The sequence below is a fragment of the Rhinatrema bivittatum genome, chromosome 5 (assembly GCF_901001135.1).
Source record: "Rhinatrema bivittatum chromosome 5, aRhiBiv1.1, whole genome shotgun sequence".
NCBI classification, from domain to species: Eukaryota; Metazoa; Chordata; class Amphibia; order Gymnophiona; family Rhinatrematidae; genus Rhinatrema; species Rhinatrema bivittatum.
Window position 1 is genome coordinate 233,311,898 of NC_042619.1, and position 25,671 is coordinate 233,337,568.

Consider the following 25,671-nt stretch of genomic DNA (forward strand, 5'->3'; position numbering starts at 1 on the left):
AAGCTATATTATAAGCTTATTTCTTGTCTGTAATGTTGTGAAAAATTATAAATAAAGAATTTAAAAAAAAATTTGCAAAGCAGACTTCAACAGTTGTTATGATATGGTCTTAAACAGGGTCAAATGGAGGCAGCTTTGTCATTTGGCTGTCCAAAGCTTGAAAACCAAGCAAATACAAGCAAAAAAGGAAAAGAAGACAAGACAAGAACATAAGACCTGCCATATTGGGTCAGACCAAAGATCCATCAGTCTCGTACCCTGTTTTCCAACAGTGGCCAAAGCTAGATCTCAAGTACCTGGCAAGATCCCAAGGGGCAGATAGATTCCAAGTTGCTTATCTCAAGAATAAGCACTGGATTTCTGCAACTCTACCTTAATAATGGTTAATGGGGTTTTCCTCCAGAAACTTGTCCAAACCTTTTCTAAATACAGCTACACCAATAGCTTTTACCATATTCTTTGGCAGCAAATTCCAGAGCTTAATTATGCATTGAGTAAAAAAATATTTTCTCTTACTAATTTTAAATGTATTACCCATTAACTTCATTATGTCTCCCCTGGTCTTTGTACTTTTCGAAAGAGTAAATAACTGATTAACATTTACTTGTTCCATTCCACTCGTTATTTTATAGACATCTATCATATCTCCCCTCAACTGTCTCTTCTCCTAGCTAAAGAGTCCTAACCTTGTTGTCCTCTCTTCATAGGGGAATTGTTCCATCCCCTTTATCATTTTGGTCGCTCTTCTTTGTACCTTTTCTAATTCTGCTATATATTTCTTGAGATGTGGTGACCAGAACTGCAAATAATACTCAAGATGAGGTCGCACCATGGAGAGATACAAAGGCTTGACCTGCAACACTTATGGTCTCATTTGCAGATTGATCTTATATTGCATCAATGAACAAATAGACTTAGTCAAAATGAGTTGCTGAAAACTTGTGTGTTGTTGCTAACAGCAGGCTCCATCATAATGTTGCCTCCATGGAATTCTGTTAAGAATCAATACAGCAGCTCCCAGTTCTCTCAGATTCGTCATGGTGGGAATGACAAGAAGGAGATGTCAAAAACCTTAAGCACAAATTTCTACAGTGAGATTTTTTTTTTTTTTTTTATTTAGCATTACTTATATACCGCCTAAAAAACAAGCTAGTTGGTTTACAATTCAAACAAAGCAGAAGCCAATCCAAGATGGCTAGCAGCGATAAACACAAAGGATCAGTAAAACTGGGACTTTTATTCAATCTTTGCCTGACTCAGGCCCAGTTTCGCTCCTCTAGGAGCTGCCTCAGGGGCTACTAAAAACAAGTATAAAACACACATACATAAATATATAAAATCAAAAAAATGCACATATGCATGAAATTAAAACAAATAAATTATAAAACACAACAATGTAAGTACATATAAAATACATAAATACTTCCAAATATAAGACAGTGTGTGTGTGTGTGTGTGTGTGTGTGTGTGTGTGTGTGTGTGTGCAAAAGCATATATTAAAAAATTAAAAGGTAGGACATATGTATGTGTGTAAAAATATCATAATGGCAAATAGACAAAAATTCAGAATTTTAGTATTTTTTAATTAATAGTTCTTTTCCACATATCGATCCGTCTCTTTGTGTTTACAATTCAAACATACATAACTGTCTTTAAAGTACAAATAAAATAAAATAAGGTACAGATGTAAAATTAAAGCAATAAAAATCTTAAAATATAAAAAAAAGACTATCCTGACATACCATAAAATCCGTAATAAAAATAAAAACCATAAAATAATAAAAGATGCCATCAAAAAGGATACTGAAACAGGGTCACCTCATATTATAAAATATAAGCTTGTGATGAAAGCAAGTTTGCTTACCGTAAATGAGGTTCTGTAGATAGCAGGATGAATTATCCATGAAACGTGAGTGATGCTCTCCAATGGTACCAAATGGACCCATCTCTCTTGCTCAGTAAAGTTTTACCACTGAGCATGCGTGAGATTTCCCACACATACCCTGCTTTATTAGCCCCTCAATTGATTGTAAAGCTTAGCTTTTGATAGGTAGTTGACTCTCCAGAGAAGTAGGTGGGTATTAAGCCACTGCCATGGGCTAATACTCTCGCCATCTCTACAATCCCTCAAACTCTTTTGTTCTTCACAGAGGATTGCTTAACATTCCATCTGTTCACCAGGCCGGGTCTATAGAAATGAGGGTGTGGGCCTTTTCTGTGGCTGCTCCAATTCATCTGGAATTCTATTCCTGATGAACTGTACTAAGATGTTTAAACAAATGCTGAAGACTTACCTCTTTAGGCTGGCATTTGAATGAATATGGACTTGATTTTAGGGACTGCTGATGTACTCCTTGAATTTCTTTTGGTTTTCTTTTGGATGTTTTGATGTGAATTATGAATGTTTTATTGTTCACTGCCTTGGGCCTCAGTATTGGTGATACAGAAGTACAATACATAAATAAAGCATGGCTAATTCATCCTGATGACTACGGAGAGCCCCGTTTATGTTAAGCAAACTTGCTTTCTCCATTGACAAGCAGTGCTGAAGTACCTAAGATACATGTGGAGTCCAAGCTGAGAGCTGCATAGCAGAGTACTTACTGAAAAAGCAACCCGGACCCCACCTATGGAGAGTCGATTACTAGGTGAACAGGCTGCACAAAACTGCTTGCCCAAAGCTAATGTCGCTTCTTGGGAGATTGTCCTGACCATAATGGGACATATGAAGGCAATAACTGATGACCAACTTGTAGCTTTGCAGATGTCTTCAATGGACTTGGCTCTTATGTGAGCCATTAAGGTAGCCATGGCTCTTACTTGATGAACCTTGAGAGTATCTGTGATCTTGAGGCCAGCCAGGACATAGCATTTTCACTCTGAAGTCACCAACAGGAACTATGCTGCCAAACAAATTGAATCCTAGAAAATCTGAAACCATCTAGTTTGCTACCAAAGCTGATACTTCTGATTTTCAGGTGCCTTCTATTTCTGGTACGCCTAGTCAATTAAAAAGTATTGTTACCTGTTTGGAAATTAAATTGAATCCCAGCTTACGTTGGAAGTGCAAAGGTCTAAATTAGTCCAATCTTCTTACTTTTTCTTACATCTTATTCGATAACTATCATTCTTGAGCACTGGTGATCTAAAGTTGCTAATCCATTCCCTTGTGATGAACAGACTATATTGTATCACATTCTATCATTGCCTTTCCTCACGTGCTAAATATCATCTTCAACAAATTAAGAATACACCTGTCAGACATTTTTAGGAAGTAAAAATAAGATCATGTAATGCCAACTTTTGCAAAGTGTGCATTAGTTTCCAGTCTCTTTGCAAATCCAATTTAAAATAGGTTGTCCTGCTTTTAAAGCTTTTCATTTTAACTATCCTTCTTACTTGGCTAAGTGGTTCATTCCTTATTCCTTTTGAATTGCGCCTTGAAAAAGATTATTGCAAATTCAGAAAGGATCTTAAAACACTGCTCTTCAGTAAGACCTATGAAATGTAGCAATTTAAATTCTATTTTTAGGCTTGGTCGTTCTTTGGATTTTACTTTATTTTTTATTTGCATTTTTTTATGAAGTTATTTTATTTACTTTTTGTTTTAAATAATATGGTTAGTTGTCGTTTTATTGCTTAATTTTATAGTACACCATCTTAGATCTTAATGGGAAGAAAGGAAGTTTTATCAAGTGAAAAACTAACAATACAGTTTGCTAGCTAGCTGGACAACGTATGTTTGGCAACAGCTCCTCTCATCTGTTATGATTGTAGGAGACAAAAAGTTGAGAATCTTGATTGTGTGGTCGAGATCTTTTTAGATAATAAGCCAAGGCTCTTTTACAGTCCAATTAATGGAGGACCTTCTCCCCTTTATGTGCATGAGATCTTGGAAAGAACATGAGAAAAACATTAACTATCCAAATTAAATACAGGAACCACGTTTGGCAAAAAGTTACGGTGAGGGTAGAGCATCACTTTGTTGTGGAAAAACCGTAGGCACAGGGAGTAATGAACTAATGCTTGTAACTTCACAGACACTTCTAGCCGAAGCGATGGAAACTAGAAATACCACTTTCCAGGTAAGAAACTTTAAAGAAGCTGAATCCAATGGCACATAGGGAGGCTTCATCAATGGCACCAAGACAATATTGAGATACCATGGCACCGGTGGCTTCACAATTGGATGTCTCGTATGCCACAAACCCTTCATGAACCTTCAATAGTAGAGGATGGATGGAGACTGGCATTCCATCCACTTGAGTGGGAAATGGCAATGGCACTTAGAAGCACTTTGAACGACAAAGTACTGGGATCTGAATAGGAGAGGTAGAACAAGTACTGAAGAAAATCTTTTGGAGCACAGGTGAACAGGTTCAGGGAACTTGACTGAAAAAGATGAAAAATATTTCTATTTAAAACTATACGCTCTTCTGGTAGATGGCTTCCTTGCTGAAAGCAAAGTTGCTTACCTGTAACAGGTGTTCTCCAAGGACAGTAGAATGTTAGTCTTCACACACAGATGACATCATTGGATGGAGCTCAGCAGGGTAAACTTTTGTCAAAGTTTCTAGAAATTTTGACTGGCACACTGAGAATGATCAGCGTGCTGCTAACCACGTGTCCACACCGGGTCCCTCGTCAGTCTTATAAAAGAGTTTGCGAAGAATAACAAACCAAGAGAAAACCCACTCTAAGAGATGGCAGGTGGGTTTCGTAAGGGCTAACATCCTGCTGTCCTTGCAGAACTCCTGTTACCAGTAAGCAACTCTGCTTTCTCCAAGGACAAGAAGGATGGTAATCATCACACAAGGGAGATTATGTAGCTCCAGGCCGTTCCAAACATGTGTAGCAGAGAAACGGTGATAAAGTGCACAACAACTAGAGCTGCAATAACCAGAGGAGGCGGCCTGCACCCAAAGACAGGGCCCACAGAGGCAGAGCTGGGTTTTCATGGCTGAAAGAGACTGTCTGACTGTCTGAAATGACTGTCATAAGAGCATAAGAAATTACCATACTGAGTCAGACCAAGGGTCCATCAAGCCCAGCATCCTGTTTCCAACAGTGATCAATCGAGGCTACAAGTGACTGGCAAGTACCCAAACACTATGCAGATCCCATGCTACTGATGCCAGTAATAGCAGTGGCTAATCTCTAAGACAAATTGATTAATAGCAGTTAAAGGACTTCTCCTCCATGAACTTATCTAAACATTTTTTAAACTCATCTACACTAACTGCACTAAGCACATCCTCTGGCAACAAATTCCAGAGTATAATTGTGCATGGAGTGAAAAAGAATTTTCTCTGATTAGTTTTAAATGTGCTACTTGCCAACTTCATGGAGTGCCCCCTAGTCCTCCTATTATTCTAAAGAGTAAATAACCAATTCACATTTACCCGTTCCAGACTTTTCATGATTTTAAAGACCTCTACAATATCCCCCCTCCCTCCCCTCAGCCATTTCTTCTCCAAGCTGAACAGCCCTAACCTCTTTAGCCTTTCCTTATAGGGGAGCTGTTCCATCCCCTTCATCATTTTGGTCGCCCTTCTCTGTACCTTCTCCATCGCAACTATACCTTTTTTGAGATGCAGCGACCATAATCACTCTAGGTGCGGTCTTCACCATGGAGTGATATAGAGGCATGATGACATTTTCCGTTTTATTTACCATTCCCTTCCTAATAATTCCTAACACTATTTGCTTTTTTGACTGCTGCAGCACACTGAGCTGACAATTTCAATCTATTAGCCACTATAACACCTAAATCTTTTTCCTGGGTGGTAGCTCCTAATATGTAACTTAACATTGTGTAACTACAACATGGATTTTTTTTCCCTATAGTCATCACCTTGCACTGTCATTTGGATGTCCAATCTTCCAGTCTCACAAGGTCCTCCTGCAATTTAGCACAATCTGCTTGTGATTTAACTACTCTGAATAATTTTGTACACTAAGGAAAACAAAATTATCTGGTAAGTAGTAATTTCTCCTTTCCTAGCATGTAGATAGATGGGCCCAGGACCAGTGAGATATAGCCAAGATACTCCCGACTTCGGTGGGAGGCTACACGCAAAAGCTGCATCCACCAGGCCTGCACATACAGACAATAACTACTGGAAAATGTGTGTAAGGAGGACCATGTTGCAGCTTGGCAAATGTTGATGGGAGACAACAATCTAACCTCTGCCCATGACAATGCCTGAGCCATAGTAGAATGAGCCCTAACCAGAGTAGGCAACAGCTTTTCAGCATCCACATACATAGCCATGTCCACCTTTTTAATCCAGCAAGCTATTGTAACCTGCAAAGCTGGTTTGCCCTGCTTTCCTCCACCATGAAGAACAAACAGACAATCCGTCTTATGTAAAGGTTTAGAAACCTTCAGATACCGCATGAAATGTCTCGACATCCAAGAGACACAACAGGCGATATTCTTCCACAAGGATGGTAAGGAAATGGATTGATTCAAGTGAAAATCTGTAACCACTTTAGGAAAGAAGAGGGAACAGTACGCAGCTGTATCGCCCCTGGAGTCAGCCGAAGGAATGGTTCCTGGCAAGACTAGGCCTGCAGCTCGGAAATTCGACAGGTAGAACATATTGCCACCAGAAATAATGTTTTCAAGGTAGATAATCGCAAGGAAAGGCTACATAGAGGTTGGGACGTAGGGCCCGTCAACAAATCCACTATCAGGTTAAGACTCCACAAGGGAACCAGTAACCGCAAGAGAGAATTAAGATGTTTTACTCCCTTCAAGAAATGGGTCACATCATGATGAGATAAGGATTCACCATTCTCCTGGCCTCTGAAACAGGCAAAAGCCTCAAACTGTACCTTCAAGGAATTAAGGATCATTCTTTTATTTAACCCATCCTGCAAAAATTCTAAAATGAGCGGGATCTAAACTGAATGAGGAAGAACAACTCAATCCTCACAACACTTGCCAAACCAGAACATAGGCTAAGGAAGTGGACAAATTTCAAGTCCGTAGCAAGGTGGCAATCACCATAGAAGAATATCCATGCTTCAACGAGCGAGCCCTCGCAAAGGTCATACCGTAAAACAAAAGCGAGTCAGATCTTCATGAAGGACAGGACCCTGCTGAACAGGTTTTTGTGCGGCGGAAAATGAAGGGGGTTCTCTACCGGGAGTCTTACCATATCTGCATACCATGGTCTTCTGGGGCAATCTAGTGCCACCAGAAGCACCATCCTTATGTCTTTGATCCTGCAAACAATTCTGCCCAACAGGGGCCATGGGGAAAAGGCATACAGCAGCTTGTCTTCCAGCCAGACCTGCATGACAGTACTGATACCCAAGGAGCTCGGATCTCTCCTGAGACTGAAGAAACAATGAATCTTCACATTGCAAGAAGTCGCCAGCAGGTTCAGGAACAGAAGGCCCCAGCGATCCACTATCTGCTGAAACACCTCATCTGAAAATACCCATTCTCCTGGGTCCAAACTCTCCCTGCTGAGAAAGACTGCTCTTACGTTGTCTTTTCCCGCAATGTGAGAGGCCAAAATAACCTGGGGCTGCCCTTCCACCCATTCCATAAATTGAGATGCTTGTTGCTCGTGGTTCCTCTCTGCCAACTATGTAAGCCACTGTCGTTGCATTGTCCAACATTATTCGGACCTCTCAACCTTGTAAACGATCGCTGAACCGCAAGTGTGTCAACCAGACGGCACAGGCTTACAGCCAATTGATGCTCCAGAGAGACTCTTCTGAATTCCAGCGCCCTTGCACTTTTAGTTCCCTACAGTGAGCTCTCCAACCCTGGAGACGCGCATCTGTCATGAGAATCTAGCAGAACAGCAATGTTAGGGAAACTCCCTCTCTCAGATGAACCTCCTGCAACCACCACTGCAGGTGAGAACAGATTTCCATCGGCAAGGGGAACCAAACCGAATAACCCTAAGACTGTGGGTTCCAATGAAACAGCAGGGAGCGCTAAAGAGGACGTATATGCTCTCTCGTCCATGACACCACTTCCAGGGTCGCCGCCATCAAGCAAAGTACCTGTAGATAGGACCACACTGTTGGACGTATAGTGTTCACCAAAAGACACACCTACAACACCAAGCTCTGAATCCAAACTTCTGGCAGGAAAACTTTGTCCTGCCTCATGCCAAACAGAATCTCCAGATACTCTGAGATGGCTGAAGACTGCTCTTGGCTAGATTCACTACCCAACCGAGCTCATGCAACAAGATCAACTTGTGGATCACCAGGTGGCTCTCTTCCAGAGATTTGGCTCTAATTAGCCAGTCACCTAAATACGGGTGTACTAGGATTCCATTCTCTCTCTACTCTGCCACCACAACCTTGGAAAAAGTTCTGGGAGCAGTAGCTAGACCAAAAAGGCACACCCAAAACCGATAATGGTGCCCCAACACTGCAAAATGTAGAAAATGTTGGTGCTCCACTCGGATGGGAATATGGAGGTAGGCCTCAGACAGATCCAGGGAGGTCAGAAATTCTCCCAACTGTATAGCCATTATCACTGAGCACAAGGTTTCCATGCAAAAATGAGTCATCCACAAATGAAGGTTAGGCTCCTTTGAGATCAAGGATGGGATGAACAGAGCCCTCCTTCCTCGGCCCAACAAAATAAATGGAATATCGCCCTCACAATTACTTGAGACATAGGCATTGTAACCACAGTCCTCAGTCTGAGGAACTTTGACAACAGATTCCACTGCCTGCTTCTTCTGCAGGGAGTGGCAAGGAGACACCATTAACATTTCCCGAGGAACACTGCAAAATTCCAGCGCATATCCTTCCTCTTATCACCTCCAGGACCCACTGATCTGATGAAATCTCGACCCACCTCTGATAAAAAGAGAGAGAGACACATCCCCCTACCTCTTGCTTCCGAATATGGGTTACCATACACTAAAATTCACCCGGTGTATATTTTTTATATATAAGTATTTTTTATGTACGGGTGACCCTCTATATACCAGCTCAGCAATGTTGATGATAATAATTTCTCATTCTATATAAAAAAAATGTTTATATCTTAAAAAAATTTTTAGGATGGCAGGAGATGGTTTCATATATTATATAACACCATCCAGGTGTCAATGTTTTTTCTTTTAATCATTAACACACCTTCCGCCTCCAATTGTTTATTTTAAATTTTTATATTAAATGCTAAGCTGGGTTACAGAACGTGAACCCTATTTATTTTTTATCACTGTTTATTTTCCATTGTTAAAAAAAAATGTTTCTGTGACTAGCACTTTTTTTGATTTTTTTATAAGCCGTCCCGGGACTAACCACAAATTACTTAGCTTTTAACGAATGTCTTTTTTACTCCCGACTTGCGCAAGTTTCGACATTTGCAGGTTGCTGTCTTCCTCAGGGTATCTTCATTCCTTAATAAGCAATTTTCTTTGTAGAACTGGTGTTCAAATTCTCCGGTGCTCAATCGAACCTCCGTTTCTCTCTACCATTCCCGGCGGCGTCTGTGTTATTTCCTGTTTCCTGTTTGATTTATAATCCCACCTCTTGGATACTAAGTCGACCTATCAGCTGTTTCTAAATCAGAGAGAACCAATCCAATTGGTCATTTAACCCTGTTGGTTGTTCTGTGTGTAGTTTAAATATCCATGACTGTTCTCGGTGGTTTAACAAAGATTGCCCTCCACCATTGTCCACAATACTGTCAATGATTGTCCACTTCAATTGCTCATATGTGTGCTGGTTATCAATACAATGTTGAACAATCGGGGCTGTGATAGTTGCATTATTTATTCTAGACCGGTGTTCCGCTATTCTTAATTTAACTGCTCGGACAGTCACACACTAATACATATATCACTGCCTTCATTGTGCAATCAGTGTTAGATTTCCTATATATTTTATACCCAGTCACCAGGTCCGTCCAAGTGTCCCCCTCTATTGTATTTTCACAAACCGTGCATTTACCACACTTTTTATGGTAACATTTTGTTTCCTTCACGTTCATTTTTAATCGTGAGTGAATCACTTGATCCTTGATGTTTCTCCCTCTACTTGTTGTTATGAGGGGTGCCTCTTGCAATCCACTATGTAATGCCACTATGTGCCAATTTTTCTTGATGGATTCAGCAATAACTGTGGTGGAAGTACTTTGTGGTAACACACATACCATCCTCTTCTGTTCTTTAGCAGGTTTATATTGCAATAGCGAATCTCTATCGCTATATCGTGCTCTCTTATAAGCCTTTCGAATGACTTTTTTTGGATAACCTCTCTCCATGAATTTTTTACTGAGGATCTCCGCCTGCTTTTTAAATTCATCCATAGTAGCACAAATGCGACGAATACGAAAAAATTGAGACACGGGTAACCCCCGTTTGAATCCCACTGGATGAAAACTCTCGTATCGTAATAGGTTATTTCGGTCAGTTAATTTCCTGTTAACTGTTGTATGAATAATTTCTCCTTGTATCTGTATTAACACATCCAAATATGCAATACTGTTTATGCTACTTATGTATGTGAATTTTAAATTGTCATCCTGTATATTAATCCATTGCACAAAAGTGCTTAATTGTTGCTCTGTTCCACGCCATATAAAAAATATGTCGTCTATAAACCTGCACCAGGTGTTAATCAACTTCCACCACTCTGATGTATATATCTTGGTATGCTCAAAATTCGCCACATATAGATTGGCAACTGCCGGTGCTAATGATGACCCCATAGGGATTCCATGCTCTTGATGATACGTTTTGTCTTTAAAGACAAAATAGTTATTAAACAACACCAATTCAGTAAGTTGTAATAAAAAGTGGGTAGGTATTCTGTTACTTATGTCATTGTCCATTATCTCCCGTTTCACCACTTCAAACGCAGCTTGTTGAGGTATTTGTGTATACAGCGACTGTATGTCCATAGTAACTAATAAAGTGGTATCTTTTGTAACCTCCACACCTTTCAATATATTCAAAAAATGTATAGTGTCCTTTACATATGATGGTTTACTTTGTACCAATTGTTGGAGATGTTTATCCACAAACACTGCAGGGGGTTCCAAAATAGTTCCATTTAAAGACACAATGGGTGCATAGGGGGGATTTTGCATATCTTTATGAATTTTTGGGACTGCATAGATCAATGGAACTCTTGGTTCCTGTTGTATCAAATACGCCTTTTCCTTGGTTGTCAAATAACTGGCTTGATCTACAATTTCTTCAATGTGCTTTTTTAACACTAATGTTGGATCTTCCTCCAATACCTTATAGTATTTTATTTCAGCCAGATGATCTAATACAGCCTGCTCATAACGTTGCCGATCACTACAATTGCTCCCCCCTTATCAGCAGGTTTAATTACTATCTCTTCCATATCCCCCAATGTCTTCAACGCTTGCCTTTGTTCTTTTGTGATGTTCTGTGGCACCCATCTTTTTTGTTCTTCAAAATCATCTATATCTTTTAATACCAACTGTAAGAATGTTTTTACATTCGCATCCATTGGTCCCGGAGGATTCCATCGGGACCGGGGTTTAACAATGGACATATCAGTTGCTTCCATGCTCTGATTTGAAAAGTATAACCTCAAATTCAATTTCCTAATAAGTCTGTATAATGCTATACGACTTTCAAATGGATCGTGGAAAACTGTGGGAACAAACGATAAACCACTATTTAATATCTGTTTGGATATCTGTCAACTGTATTGTTGATAAATTTATTATTACTGTTGACTCCTGGTTCGAGTCACCCGTTCCGATGTTCGATTTGGATTTATTAATGCTGATTTTAATTTCTTCGGGTATCTTTTTTGATCTTGTCTGTCCTCTAAAAAATTTTTCTTTATTTCTTTTCTTTCTTCTTGTACCCGATGCTCATTCTCTTGTTCTTCAGACTCTTCAGATGTACCCGAACTATCACTTGATGATTCAAAGTGAACTCTCCTCCCCTGAGATTTATTTTTATTATACATCCATAAATATATTTTATTGGCCGAATAGTCGTTCTGATCTCTTTTAAATTTCTTAATTTTAGCTTCTTTTATAGTCCCTCGGAGTTCTTCTAATGTTGTTTTAAATTCTCCCAATTTTTCTTCATAACAATGGAAAATAAACAGTGATAAAAAATAAATGGGGTTCACGTTCTGTAACCCAGCTTAGCATTTAATATAAACATTTAAAATAAACAATTGGAGGCAGAAGGTGTGTTAATGATTAAAAGAAAAAACATTGACACCTGGATGGTGTTATATAATATATGTGTGGAGATGAATTTGTGGTTTTCATGTGCTAAACTTTCGGGGGATGAAATGAGTGATCACGATGAAGGTGTAACAGTTGCATCCATCATTGTAAGGCATGAACTAGAATGCTGCAAATCTGAATCTTTTGGTTTAAGAAGGCGCTAATTCCAATGATATTTGGAGGTGCCATTTTGCTTGTCACATGTTTAAACCGCAAGTAGCTGCCATGTGACCTTGTATCCATATGAAGATTTTTACCATCACTGAAGGATAATTCGAGAGAGTCTGAACTATTTCCATCAGACTGCACATCCTTTCAAAGGGAAGGAAAGCCTTTCCATGCTTTGTGCTTAATTGTGCTCCTATGAACTCTAGTTGATAGGCAGGAACAAGGTGAGACTTTTCTAAATTTATTATGACTCCTAGAAATTGTAATATCCTGAGAACATAAATCATGTTCTTGGATCTTTTTCAAGAAATGTTTGAAACTACAAAATCGCCTAAATATGAAACACTTAGCACTTTATTTCCTGAGATGAGTAGCAATAATAATCAGGCACTTTGTGAAAATTCTAGGACCAGTTGCTAGACCAAATACAAGAACTTAATATTGGAAATGCTAATTTTCTAGAGCAAACTGAAGATATTTCCTGTGTGGCTCATGAATTGGTATATGCAGATAAACATCTTTGAAGTCTAATGTTTTTAGCTAATCCCCTATCTCCAGATGTGTTAGAATGGTTTTTAGGGAGTTTGTTTTCAAACTTTTCTTTCTTCACATGGGCATTCAATTTTCTGAGATCCAGAATTGGATGAAGACCCCCCTGGTTTCTCAGGGATGAGGAAATATCTGTAACAGAAACTTTTTCCTTTTATTTTATTAGATTTTTATATTCTGCTTTTCGCACTTTTTTCATCGCTTCAACTTTTTGTGCCAGTGGGCCATGCTCTATTGCATGAGCTAGTAACAGAGTTTTTATCTCTTGCTGCGGTATTAAAAGTTAATCTTTGGATTGATATTAAGGAGGAGGAATGACCAGGGATGGAAGAGACTAAAAATTTAGCAATAACCTTCTGTCTGATGTGATAAGGGGCCATTGATGAAAGAAAAATTGAAGCCTCCCCTCCACACTGGGAGTGAAAAGGAGGCTGGTAGTTAAAACATATCCAAGATAATTGAGGAGTTTGTCTGTTGAGGTCTCTATCCCTGTTTTAAGCTCAGTTTTGCTGACATTGTTGAGGCTAATGCCGTTGCTAAGTATAAGGATGTTTGTAATGTATACATGGATAATATCTTCGAGAGCAATAAGGTTTACTAAAAGAATGTTGTTGGTATCTCTTTTGAGAAAGTTATATTGTCGATGTCGATAGAGTTTGTAAAACAGAAGAATGGTTTTTAATCCACTGCCTCCTTTACCTTCTCTCCAGATAAGTTGTGTTGCATCAGAGGTGGACCCTTGGGCCGAGGTGGGGTTGACGCAACCCATAGGTAGGGTCCTAAGGGTCCCCGCCGTCGGCAGGTGGAGTGGGCTGATAGGCAGAGGCCACTGGAGCTTCACCTATACCAGCCCTCGTTCCCCGTGGGTTGAGCCTTTGGGTGCCGGAGCCGGAAGGACTTAGGTGGGCCTTGAAGTTAGTTAGCAAGAGTGGTTGGTTCAGCCTAGAGACAGCAGACGATAGGTGGCATAGTCCTACTCTGGACTGGGTAAGGTACTGGAACTCAGGCGCCAATGGAACTGAAGTTGGCTGAGGGCGCTCGAGCAAAGGTAGGCCAAAGCCTAAAAAGTCCACGTCCAGGGAGAAGGCTATGAGAGGTGTCAAGGACAGGCTTGGACCAGGGCTGGCGGCAAAGCAGAGCTCATGGCAAGCAATGCTGAGATCTGATCACGGAGAAACCAATAGAGAGAGTCAATCAAAGCAATGATCAAGGTCTGGAGATAGGCAGTAGCATAGCCATGCGTACCAGAGGTCTGGGTCTGGAGATAGGCAGTAGCGTAGACAGGCGTAGCAGAGGTCTGGGTCTGGAGATAGAAAGAAGCGTGGTCAGGCAAAGCAAAGTCGATATCTGTGTGGTCAATCCAAAACACAGACAGGACAGGAAGGAGGAGAACAGGAACCAGGAACAACGAGGGTCAGGAACAAGGTGTAGAGACGATTCTCTATCAGCAACGAGTACTCGAGTAGCGAGGAGACCTGTTGCAAAGGCAACGCTATGGAGCGAGGCCTGAGCTTAAATACACTGAAGAGTTTGACATCATCCGTGGCTGTGGCCAGGTTCCCGCCATGGGCCCTTCAAAAGAATCAGTGAAGTGCGCGTGCCTAGGGAGGGGCGCGGCGCGGGTAGTGGAGTCTCTCCGCGGGCCACGCAGAGAGGCCAGACGAGCAATGGCCTCTTGAGCTGAGTCGCTGGGAACTGTGGCGGAGCCAGAGGCACCAGGGGCGGCCCGAGGTCTGAGCTGGCGACCCACCGCCACAAGCGAGGAGGACCCAGAAGTTGGAGTCTGTATAGAAAGGTGAGAGGGCCGCGCAGCAGGTTTTCAATGGACGGCACGCGTAACAAATTGTCTCTTAAGCATAGTGCATCTATTTTGTCATGAATGCCCTCTCTCAGACCAGATGCTTTCAATCATGATAGTCTTTTAGTGGCTATGGCTATTGCCAAAGATCTAGAGATATCATAAGTCATAGACAGATCTAGTCATATGTTTTGCGTATTCCTCCGCTCATTCAGAAGTGGGATTAATTTAATCTGATCCGCTTGATATAAGGTTTGTGAAGTTTTCTTAATCTTATGAAGAGTGCTGTATAAGTATTGTACCATTTGCAACTGATGGGCTGCTATTCTTGACTGAAGCGTCGCTATTGGAATTGCTTCTTGCCCATCGTACCCAGTAACCTTGAGTCTTTTCCCAGTGGAGCAGTTGAAAAGCTGACTACAACAGCGAATTGTGAAAAAGTTGAATTTTAGTGTTGCCTGGACGCTGTACTCTGTACTTCATATCTATATATTCTGCTACTGGTAGCACTGAACAAGGAGCCTTCCATATTCTTGTCTGAAGATCTTGCATCGCTTTATGAACAAGAACAGCCTTGATTTGTTTTCGTGGCTAAATAAATTTCAGGATACCTTGGAATCCCTCTGTTTGTTGGGTATTTTCTTTTAGTTGGAAGAGAATACTTTCTGATATTTTCAGTAAAAAAGCTGGATGTGTCATATCTTCAGTTGGAGTGTTTCTTCGTTGATGTTTTGGAGAAGGATCCGATAGTATTTCAAAAAAGACTTCCAGAGTTTGAAAAGACTGATCAGAATAATCTGGAATTTCATAACTGGAAAATTCTTAGATGTACAAGATTTCTCTAGATGGACTTTTTAGTATGGTGTAATGAAGGACTGAGTTTGAAGTTCTGGCAATAGTTTTTCTAGAAGAGGCTGAGAGAACATAGAAGCAGATGGAATGTTGGACATAGCTTTTCACAATATCTGTCCAGAGCTTCTTAACGAATGTTGCGTCCGGTCTTCGACGGCTTCGCCCCGCCTACCTCTCTCTGCTTGCGGCTCCTCCCACTCACCTTGGACTGATGGCCGCCGCGGCGTCTGTTTGCCGACCTCTCCGGTGTGCTCGGACCGGCTCTGGTGCTGCCTCCCTCCATGCTCCTTCAAGGTACCTCTAGGGCGGGTACACACGCACACGCCGCCCTCATCTTTATTTTCACATTGGCGCGAACCTCAGGGGCGTCTCCCTGTCCTGACATCACAACTCCAGGGTATATCTGCCTACTGCATTTGCTAGCTCGTTGAGTTAACAACAGAACTCATACGAATGGGATTCGCTCTCTGTTCCTAAGCTACTCTGCCACTCCAGCTCTAACTGGAACTCATACTACCCTTCGGGGTCACTAACGGGGTACCTGGTCCTCGAGGGCGTCTCTCCTTTTTTCAGGTGCTATCAGGAAACTGGTACTCGCTCCTTGAGGGCCTGCCCTCTGTGCTGGTGCCAGACCTCTCGTCTAGTGGAATCTCTGCTACTGCTAGTGAGTTCAACGCTATCGAGTCTCTCTGCTCTAAAGGATCAGGTACTCGCTCTTTGAGGGCCTGCCTCCCTGTCTAGGAGCTCCCCTATTCTACTTGGGACTCTGAATGCTAAATCTACTGTGTGCTCATAACTCTCAGTCTCTTTCCACTACAGCACTGCTTACAGAGGATCCATTTCCAGCGTTCTGTGAAAGACATGCCCAGCCGGGCTCTACAACCACAACTCACTACTGCCACCTCTGGTGGTTCCATATACTGTTTAATAAAAGATTCAAATCTATGTTTGTCTGTCCGGAGTTTAGCCTGACACTGTGATCCCGCACGGGACTGCCCCCCGTGGGCATGGTCAGCTGCCACAGTGTCCAAGGATCCACCCAAACACCAATAACCATAACAACAAAAGATTGGCACTGTGGCATACAAAGCAGCAGAGACACTGGAGCTTTGACAGAAGAGGTACTGGACTCTGGCCATTCTGGGATGATTTATTAGCACCAATTCTTCAGCACCATAGAAATTGGTGACCACGTGGATGGACATGTTTTTCTCCTTCTACCATACATACAATGGCGTGCAAAAGTATTCAGCCCCCTAAAAAATTTGATTTGTGTGGATTACAGATGACACTTACACAGATTGTTCCAGACACTATGTTTATTGCAAACCAGTATGCTCAAATTAAAATTTCAAAATCACAATTCATTATTTCTCTGCATTTTTTATAAAATAAAATTAGAAACTGAAAAATGCTGCTTGTATAACTATTCAATCCCTGTGCTGTGGAAGCTCCAAATTTACACAGAGGAAAGATATTGCCCTAACAATTAGCTTACAATTGGTCTCTATCAGTGAATGATTTAAAAAGGTCAACTTTTCTGGATAAAAGACCCCCTAATTCCAGTACCATTGGTCAGACTATGAACCTGAAGGAAAGCTGTGAAAATGAAGACCAAAGAGCATTCTAAGAAAATTAAAGATAAAATTATAGACATACACAAAACAAGAAAAGACTACAAAATAATATCCAAGTGCTTGGATATCCCAGTGAGCACTGCTGGATCAATTGTGAGGAAATGGAAGCTGCATCATACCACCCAGATACTGCCTAGACAAGGCTGTTTCTCAAAACTCAGTGTCAGATCAAAGGACAAGAGTTGTAAGGGAAGTCACAGGGGCCAAAAATCACTTTGAAGGAGCTAGAAAGTTCAGTGGCTGAGACTGGAGTGGAGGTGCACCAGTCAACCATATCAAGAATTCTGCATACAATTGGCCTGCATGGGAGGATAGTTAGAAAGAAGCCATTACTGAAGAAAGCCCACATCATATGTCAGGAGTTTGCTACAAAGCATCAGAATGACACAGCTAAAATTTGGAATAGTTTGTGTGGTCAAAAGACAAAAACTGAGCTTTTTGGCCAAAATTCAAATGCTATATATGGCACAAACCTAACACCGCCCATTCCTCAGCAAACACCATTCAAGCCACGCTCTTCTCCAAAACTGATTACTGCAAAGTTCTCCTCCTTGGGCTACCCATCTCTTCCATCAAACCATTACAGATGCTCCAAAATGCAGCGGCTAGAATCCTAACTAACACCAACCGGGGAACACACATCACCCCCATTCTCCGGGACCTTCATTGGCTGCCAATAAAATACAGAATTTTACACAAGGCCCTCTCCGTAATCCACAAAACTATTCACAATCAGCAACAACTAGACCTCCAGATCTCACTCAAATCATACTCCTCCTCAAGACCCATCAGAGAAGCTTATAAAGGCACCCTGCAAGTCCCCCCTACGAAATCCACACATCTATCCACCACCAAAGAACGAGCATTCTCTACAGCGGGCCCGGCTATTTGGAATAACATGCCCACGGACCTCAGGCTAGAACCCTGCCCACTAACCTTTCGGAAAAAACTTAAGACCTGGCTTTTCCTCCAAGCCTTCCCTTAACTCTCAAAACCTTCAATACCCGACCAGACAAGACTCCAACTTCCCTGACTAGGTGCCCCGCCTAGCTTAAACGTTATATTTATGCTTTTGTTTAATTTATTCAGATATTCTGTCCTTTACCTCTGGCTACCCTAGCCACACCAAGTTCTACCTCCTTGTTATATGTAACTTTCACTTCTTGTTAAATGGTTGATCAATGTTATCCCCTTGTTACAGGGTGGTCTTACTGAAACACCTAAAATCTTGTGAGAGGAGCTATGGTATTTAATGTGCAGTCTGTTCTACTAGACAGTTCCCTTAAGTTTTTCTCCTCTCAACCCAGCAGTTAAAGTCCATGTCACTCACTGCAATGGACATTGCGGTCCAATCTTCCTCCAACACATATTACATTTGTAATGTGTAAAAATAAAGGGGGGAAAAAAAGCTAAAGGCAATACCTCATTATTGAACTAACTTAACTTATTATATCTGAATAAGTACCTCTGTATTTCTTTCAAAATTATCTTAATGTTTAATGTCTTACATTATTGGGTAGATATGAAGTTTAATTTTAATATCTTGATCATCTAACTATAATAAAAAGGCAAGTTGCCCCTCGCCTGCATTGTCAGTATGCAAATTGAGCTCCGCTCCCTCCCTCCCTCCCTGTACTCTGCTGCTCCACCCCCACCCCACCCCCCTCTCTCTCTCTGTGTATGGAACTTGAACCCATCCCGAAAGAGAAACATTAATGGCAGTTGACTGTGCATTTACTCTTTCCCAACCGCCTGCCTGCCCCTTAAGAGAAATACTGGTCACAATGGACAGCACAATCTACCACCCCCCACCTTTTCACTCACTGGCTCCTATCAGTCAAACAGGAAGAGAAGGTCAGCCTTGCAGGGCCTCCAGTGTATACTCCCTCCTCCCCTGCTGGAGCCTGAACGGCAAGCCTTAATGGCAAGCTTTGAACCACATGGTTCAAAGCATGACATTCGAGCCCCAGAAGGGAGGAGGAGGACATGCCAGAGACACAGCAAGGCCACCATCCTCCTCCTGTTTGGCCGATAGGAGTCAGTGAGTGAGGGGGGTCCAAGGGGAAGGGCTGGAAGAGAGTGAACCAGAGATTATTGGGGGGGGAGGTGGGAGGGAAGAAACTGACCGAGGATTGGGGAAGTGAACCAGAGTGGGTGCTGGGTTTGGGAGTGAGAGTAAACCAAGGCAAGTGAGGGGTATGTGGGGAATCAAGGTGAGGTTTCAGGGGGTGGGAGGAGAGAGTGGACCATAGTGAATGAGTAGTTTGTGGTGGGGAGAAGTAGTGAACCAGAGTGAATGAGGGGTTTGGGAATGGAAAGTAAATCTGGGTGAGGAGTTTGTGAGGAACCAGGATGAGTGAGGGTGTCCTGGAAGGATGGAGGGAATTTGGGTGAGTGAGGGGATCAAGCGTGGGGTCAGGAAGTGAAAGAGGGAGAGGGAGGGGATCAAAGGGGCTTTGGAAAGGAGAATGAGGATATGGGGTTCAATTCTACCATACATCTCAATTACACACCTCTTATACACACCAAAGTATTTCCCATCCTTGGACAAGTTTTTACTATTAGTAAATGCAATAATAAAGTAGTCTAACCTGAAAAAGAATTCTCCTTCCCACAAATGTCACCTTGCTCTTCAATGTGATATATTATATTGAGTCTCTGAACTTCTTTTCATGTTTAATTTTTGACCCACTTCTCTGATATAGCAATTCAGAACATTACATCAAAAACCTTAGGAACAGGAGACTAAAAGAGAACTTCAAAACTATACTAGAATGTAAGACACTCAAAATTACAATTATCAAACACTTTGAAACAAACACAAAGATTTAAAAGGTTTACTGGTTTCCTCAAATAGTCCTCCTACAGATGTACGGTCTGCTGTTTATCTCCTTCAGTTTTTTCACCTCTCTGTAACTATGTTCCTCCTTCACTGTTCAACTCTTTACAGGGTTAAAAACAAATATCACAATTGTTAAAATGCAAACTGTAATTTACTTGTAGAATTGGGCAGTATCATCCATTGCTTATTCTGAAAGGATCTAATAACAGAAGCAATAGTTCTCAACAGCTCACCACAAATAAGAGTGGAGAAGCAGCCTAATGGTTAGAGCAGCAGGCTACAAAACAGAGAAATCAAGGTTCAAATACCACTGTTGCTCTTTGTGACCTTGGTCAGGTCACTTTACCCAGATTGTAAGCCCCCTAGAAATAGGGAAATATCTATAGTACCTGAATGTTATCCGCTTTGAAGTTCTGAAAAGCAGAATATAAAAAACTAAAATAAACAAATGTTAAGTTAATCCAATAAAAAAAGTATCATCTAAAATGTGTTTGTTGATCTTTATTTCTATCTATCCACATGGACGAACACAACAACCACACTACTTTATTTACAGTGTGGAATGGAATGAACACCAAGCCTGAAGGAATCTCTCTATACTAGAAACAGTAATCCATACCTTCAAACCTGAGGCATGTCCAGTTGGAAAGCATAATGAATACATGTTGGTAGATGTCTTGTTGATCTGCTTCTGAAAGGAAAGAACAATCTGAGTGCTTATCAGACACCCTATTATCATTCCTATTTGCAAAATAGGCACTCAAGAATGACCTCTTAAAACTAAGATTCCTCAGGCTCGGAAATCTGAGAAAATAATGAAGACTGTGTCCTAAAGACTATAAAAACCACGAAGAGGACCTGGGGTTCAACATGTTGCAGATTAATACTTCAAAGTCTAAAGAAATTATCTGATATCATACTATGTTTACATCCTAATGCAGATAAATGAACTCCATGAGAAACGTATTCATGCTGATCTACAATAATCAGCACATTTCTCTCTCCGACCGCTACTCAAAAGGAGGCGTTTACCTGTTCAAGATAAGAATTTTATATTTTGAAATGTTTTCTTTCTGCCAGGCCCACTGCCTCTAGAAAATGTCATTACACAATAAGTAAACAAAAAATAAAAGACAGGCAGAAGCCTCCAACAATTTATCTCTGAAGGGACATGCATGTCTAAACATGCTACTAACATTCTTGCTCAACCTAAGGCCATCTGAATAAAGTATGATAAGCAAGTTTGCTTACCGTAAACGGTGTTTCCATAGATAGCAGGATGAATTAGCCATGCTGTCTGGGAAGCGCCGCGATCCCGGGTAAGCGGAGTTTCTCTTAGCTGATCACAGAGTTTTCAACTCTGTGCATCTGCACGGTCGTGTTCCCGCACGGTTCCCTCACCTCTTCAGTGTCTTTGTAGTCAAGCGAGAGGTAAGTCCAGAAGGTATGTCTGTCTGTGTGAGACTGTCTAGGGAGGAGGGAGGGAACGCATGGCTAATTCATCCTGCTATCTATGGAAACACCGTTTACGGTAAGCAAACTTGCTTTTTCCCCCATCGATAGCAGGGCTGAATTAGCCATGCTGTCTGGGAGTCCCAAGCTCCCGGGTTGTGTCCTTGTATTTTCATTGTTTTGAGGTTAGGACATCAACCCCTGAAGTGGTAGACAGTCTCATGTTCTTTTTAGTGATAAGACTGCTGTGCCTAGTGCTGCATCAAAGGTCGTTTGCTGATGGAGGCAATAATGCGATGTGAAGGTATGAATAGACGACCATGTTGCCACTTAGCAGATATCAATTAAGGGAACTTTGTTCAAGTGGGCAATAGATGCTGCGGTGGCTCGGATTTGGTGTGCCTGAGGCTTTGTGAGTAGTTTAATTGAACGTTTATTGTAGCAAAAAAGTATGCATTGTGATAACCAACAGCTATGGTCCTTTTTGAGACTGGTTGTCCAGGATCATTTGGGTTAAAGGAAAGGAACAATTGAGAAGGTCTCTAAGTTGACCGAGTCCTGTTCTTATAGTAAGCCAATGCTCTCTTACAGTCCAACGTGTGTTAAGGTTTTTCACAAGCATTATGTGGTTTTGACATAAAAATCGGTAGAGTTATGGTTTGATTAAGATGAAAAAATGTTACCATCTTAGGTAGAAAGAAAGGGTGAGGACGAAGGGTCACCTTGTCATGGTAGAATTCTAGATAAGGGGAGTAGTGAACCAAGGCTTGTAGTTCGCTGACCCTCCTTGCAGAAGTAATGGCAATGAGAAAAACTGTTTTCCATGTCACATATTTGATGTGGCTAGAGTCTAATGATTCGAAAGGCGGAAGCATTAGTTGTTCCAGCACTACATTTAAGTCCCATGGAATTGGGGGCTTAATCACCGGTGGGCGAAGCTGGATCATTCCCTTCAAGAATCTAGAAATCAACGGATGGTTAGACATTGGAAGGTTATTAAAAGGTTAATGAAAAACTGCTATAGCACTGATATGAACTCGTACCGAAGTGGTGGCTAATCCTGCTTCGTAGAGTGTGTGCAAATATTGCAGTAATTGAGTGGCAATGGATGAGAAAGGGTTTATGTTCTTTGGAGTACACCAGTCCAAGTAATGTTGCCACTTTCCTTTGTAGTTACGTCTGGTTGAAGGTTTATGTGACGCAATAAGAACATCCTCTAGTTGAGAAGATAAGCCTAAGGGAGTTAGTATTTGCCTTTCAATCTCCACATTGTGAGATGAAGTGATTGATTCATGGGGTGAAGTAATGAGCCCTCTTCCTGTGTCAGAAGATGTGGAAGGTTTTGTAGCATTATTGGTAGATGAATGGAAAGTTTCACGAGATACGCGTACCAGGGCTGTTTTGGCCACGCCGGGGCTATTAAAATCATGTCTGATACATCTTGGATGCATTTCTGAATCGTTCAAGATATGAGTGGAATGGGTGGATAGGCGTACATCAAGCCTGGCATCCATGGAATGAGAAAGGCATCTGGAGCCATCCTTTGATTGCTGGGGTAAATTGAGCAAAAGGTTTGGGTTTGCCTGTTTGCTTCCGTGGCAAAGAGGTCTATTCTGGGAAACCCCCACTGTTGGAAGATGTTTTGCGCCACCTCTGGATTTAAGGTCCATTCGCGTGGATGAAAAATCCGACTGAGATGATCTGTTGTTACATTGTCCAGACCTGGAAGATACGTTGCTTGAATTGATACTTGGGCTTTGACTGTCCAATGTAGAATCCGTATTGCTTCCTGGCATAGAGTCCAAGAACCGGACCCTCCTTCCTTGTTTATGTAAAGCATGGCTACCTGGTTGTCTGTATATACCATGAAGTGCCATCCAAATGGCTCTTAGTTCCAGGAGATTGATCTGGTATGTAGATTCCTGAGAAGTCCACAGACCTTGAGTTTTCAGATCGCCCAGATGTGCCCCCCAACCCTTGTTGGAGGCATCCATGGTCAGAGTTATCTGGTGAGGTGGTAAATGGAATGGAGCTCCCGAGGCAAGGTTCTTGGGAAGGAGCCACCATCGAATGTCCTCTTTCACTGCGTTTGTAATTTGAATTCTGGTGCTGAGTGGCTGTATGAACTGAGACCACTGAGTCTTTAAACCCCACTGTAAGCGACGCATGTGAAGTCTGGTGTGAGGAACCACATAGATTGCTGCTGCCATATGACCCAGAAGTTGTAGAACCTGACGTGCAGATGTCCGGTTTCTGTGAAGCAGGCTGTGTGCCAATGATTGTATGATCTGCATCCTGTCGTGAGGAAGGTACGCTCTCTGTTCCACCGTATTTATGAGAGCGCCTATGAACTGTAGTATTTGAGTCGGTTGTAGGTGAGACTTCTCGAAATTGATAAGAAATCCCAACCTCTGAAGGCATTCGATCGCGCGTAATGTATGATCTCTCAGTGTAAACTGATCCGATGCTACTATTAACCAGTCGTCCAGATAAGGAAATATTTGGATCGAAAGTTTCCTGAGGTGAGCCACCACCACTGCTAGACATTTGGTGAATACTTTTGGGGCTGAAGATAGGCCAAATGGGAGAACCTTGTATTGGTAATGTATATCCTGAACTTGGAAACAAAGGTAACACCAAGAAGACGGGTGGATTGGTATATGGGAATATGCATCCTTCAGGTCGATGGAACATAGCCAATCGTTGTGCTGAATCAGCAGTAGGATATTTTTGAGAGAAGTCATTTTGAATTTCTCTCTCTGTATGTGTTCGTTGAGTATTCGGAGATCTAGAATGGGTCGTAGGTCCCCAAACTTCTTTGGAATGAGGAAATATTGGGAATAAAACCCTTGGTGTTGTTGATGAAGGGGAATAATCTGTATAGACTGTTGAATTTGTAGGTTGTTCAATTCCGCTGTGAGGGATGTGGAGTGGGATTGTATCATCCTCTTCGGAGGAATACGAGAAAGAGAAGGAGTGGATTGAAAATTTAGAGAGTAACCGTTTTTGATAATGTTGAGTGCCCACTGATCTGAAGTGATGGATTCCCAATTGTGGAGAAAAAATTGATGGCGTCCTCCTATGAAAACCGGTAGTGGTGGTGGCTGTATTAATTTCAAAAAGAGGAGGCAGGTTTGTTGAAGGGCTGGCGTTTGTTTTACTTGTCTTTGTTGTCTGGCACGACCCCTAGAATTCGGCGGAGCTGTTTTTCTTGGAGGGACATACGGTTGAGGCCTGTACTGTGAATAAGGCCTGTTGTATGGTCTGGAGTAATACCGGCGACGGTAAGGATAGAATCGATGTTGCAATTTTTGAGAATCCTCAGGAGTGGTGAGAGATAGTACAGCTGCATTTTGTTCCTTCAAATGGGATACGATGTCTCCAAATTTATCTCCAAAGAGATTGTCACCCATACATGGGATGTCGGCTAACTTCTCGTGTACATCAGTTCGAATTGCGCTGGCTTTGAGCCAAGCCATACATCTGGCCGCTATAGCCGAAGCAGACGCTCTTTCTGAAGATTCAAAGGATTCGTAAATGGAGCGCATTAAATGACTGAGTCCTTCTTCCATATCTAAGAAAGATTGTTGTGATGTGTTGTCCTCCGAAAGACACAGTGGACACAGTTTTTAGAGTGATTCGAAAAGGTACTGTGTAGTGTAAAACTGATGATGCTGTATCCTGTTGGTAAGCATGGAGGAGTGGATAGATCTTTTTGCCAAAATCATCTAGGCATTTATTCTCTCTGCCCGCTGGAGTATTTGAATGCAACTTATTTCGTTTTGCCTTGGACAAGGCTGATTCTACCACGATGGATTGGTGGGGTAGCTGGGCAGACTCGTAAACTGGTGAATTACGCATCTTGTATTTGATGTCAATTTTCCTTGAAGTAGCCAGTGATGAGAAAGGAAAGGAGTTTTCCAAATTATAAAGAGTAGATTTTCTAATACAGAATGAGGAGGAAGAGCAGTGGGCTCGGGAGGAGATTCGAATATCTTTAATATACCGAGCATTTCAGCTCTGGGGTCAGGTATTCTTCCTGTTTCTACCTCAAGAAGACTGCCTACTTTCTCAATAAATTTTGCATAGGTCAAGTCCTCCAGAGGAGAATACGGTTCAGGTAGTCCTTCCTGAGGGTCAGATGGCATTCCCGTTG

At 41.7% G+C, this 25,671-nt stretch overlaps 1 protein-coding gene across 2 annotated transcripts in view; it reads right to left on the minus strand.

The window, feature by feature from the left end:
• DYRK1A (dual specificity tyrosine phosphorylation regulated kinase 1A) overlaps positions 1–25,671 on the minus strand; it is a 696,908-nt gene that overhangs the window by 405,674 nt on the left and 265,563 nt on the right. Inside the window, exon 3 of one of the 2 annotated variants that reach the window (XM_029603452.1) lies at positions 20,683–20,754. The exons of the other annotated variant lie outside the window; for it this stretch is intronic. Coding sequence (XP_029459312.1) covers positions 20,683–20,754 — 72 coding nt within the window. The remainder of the gene's footprint in view (positions 1–20,682; positions 20,755–25,671) is intronic. 2 annotated transcript variants of the gene reach the window in all.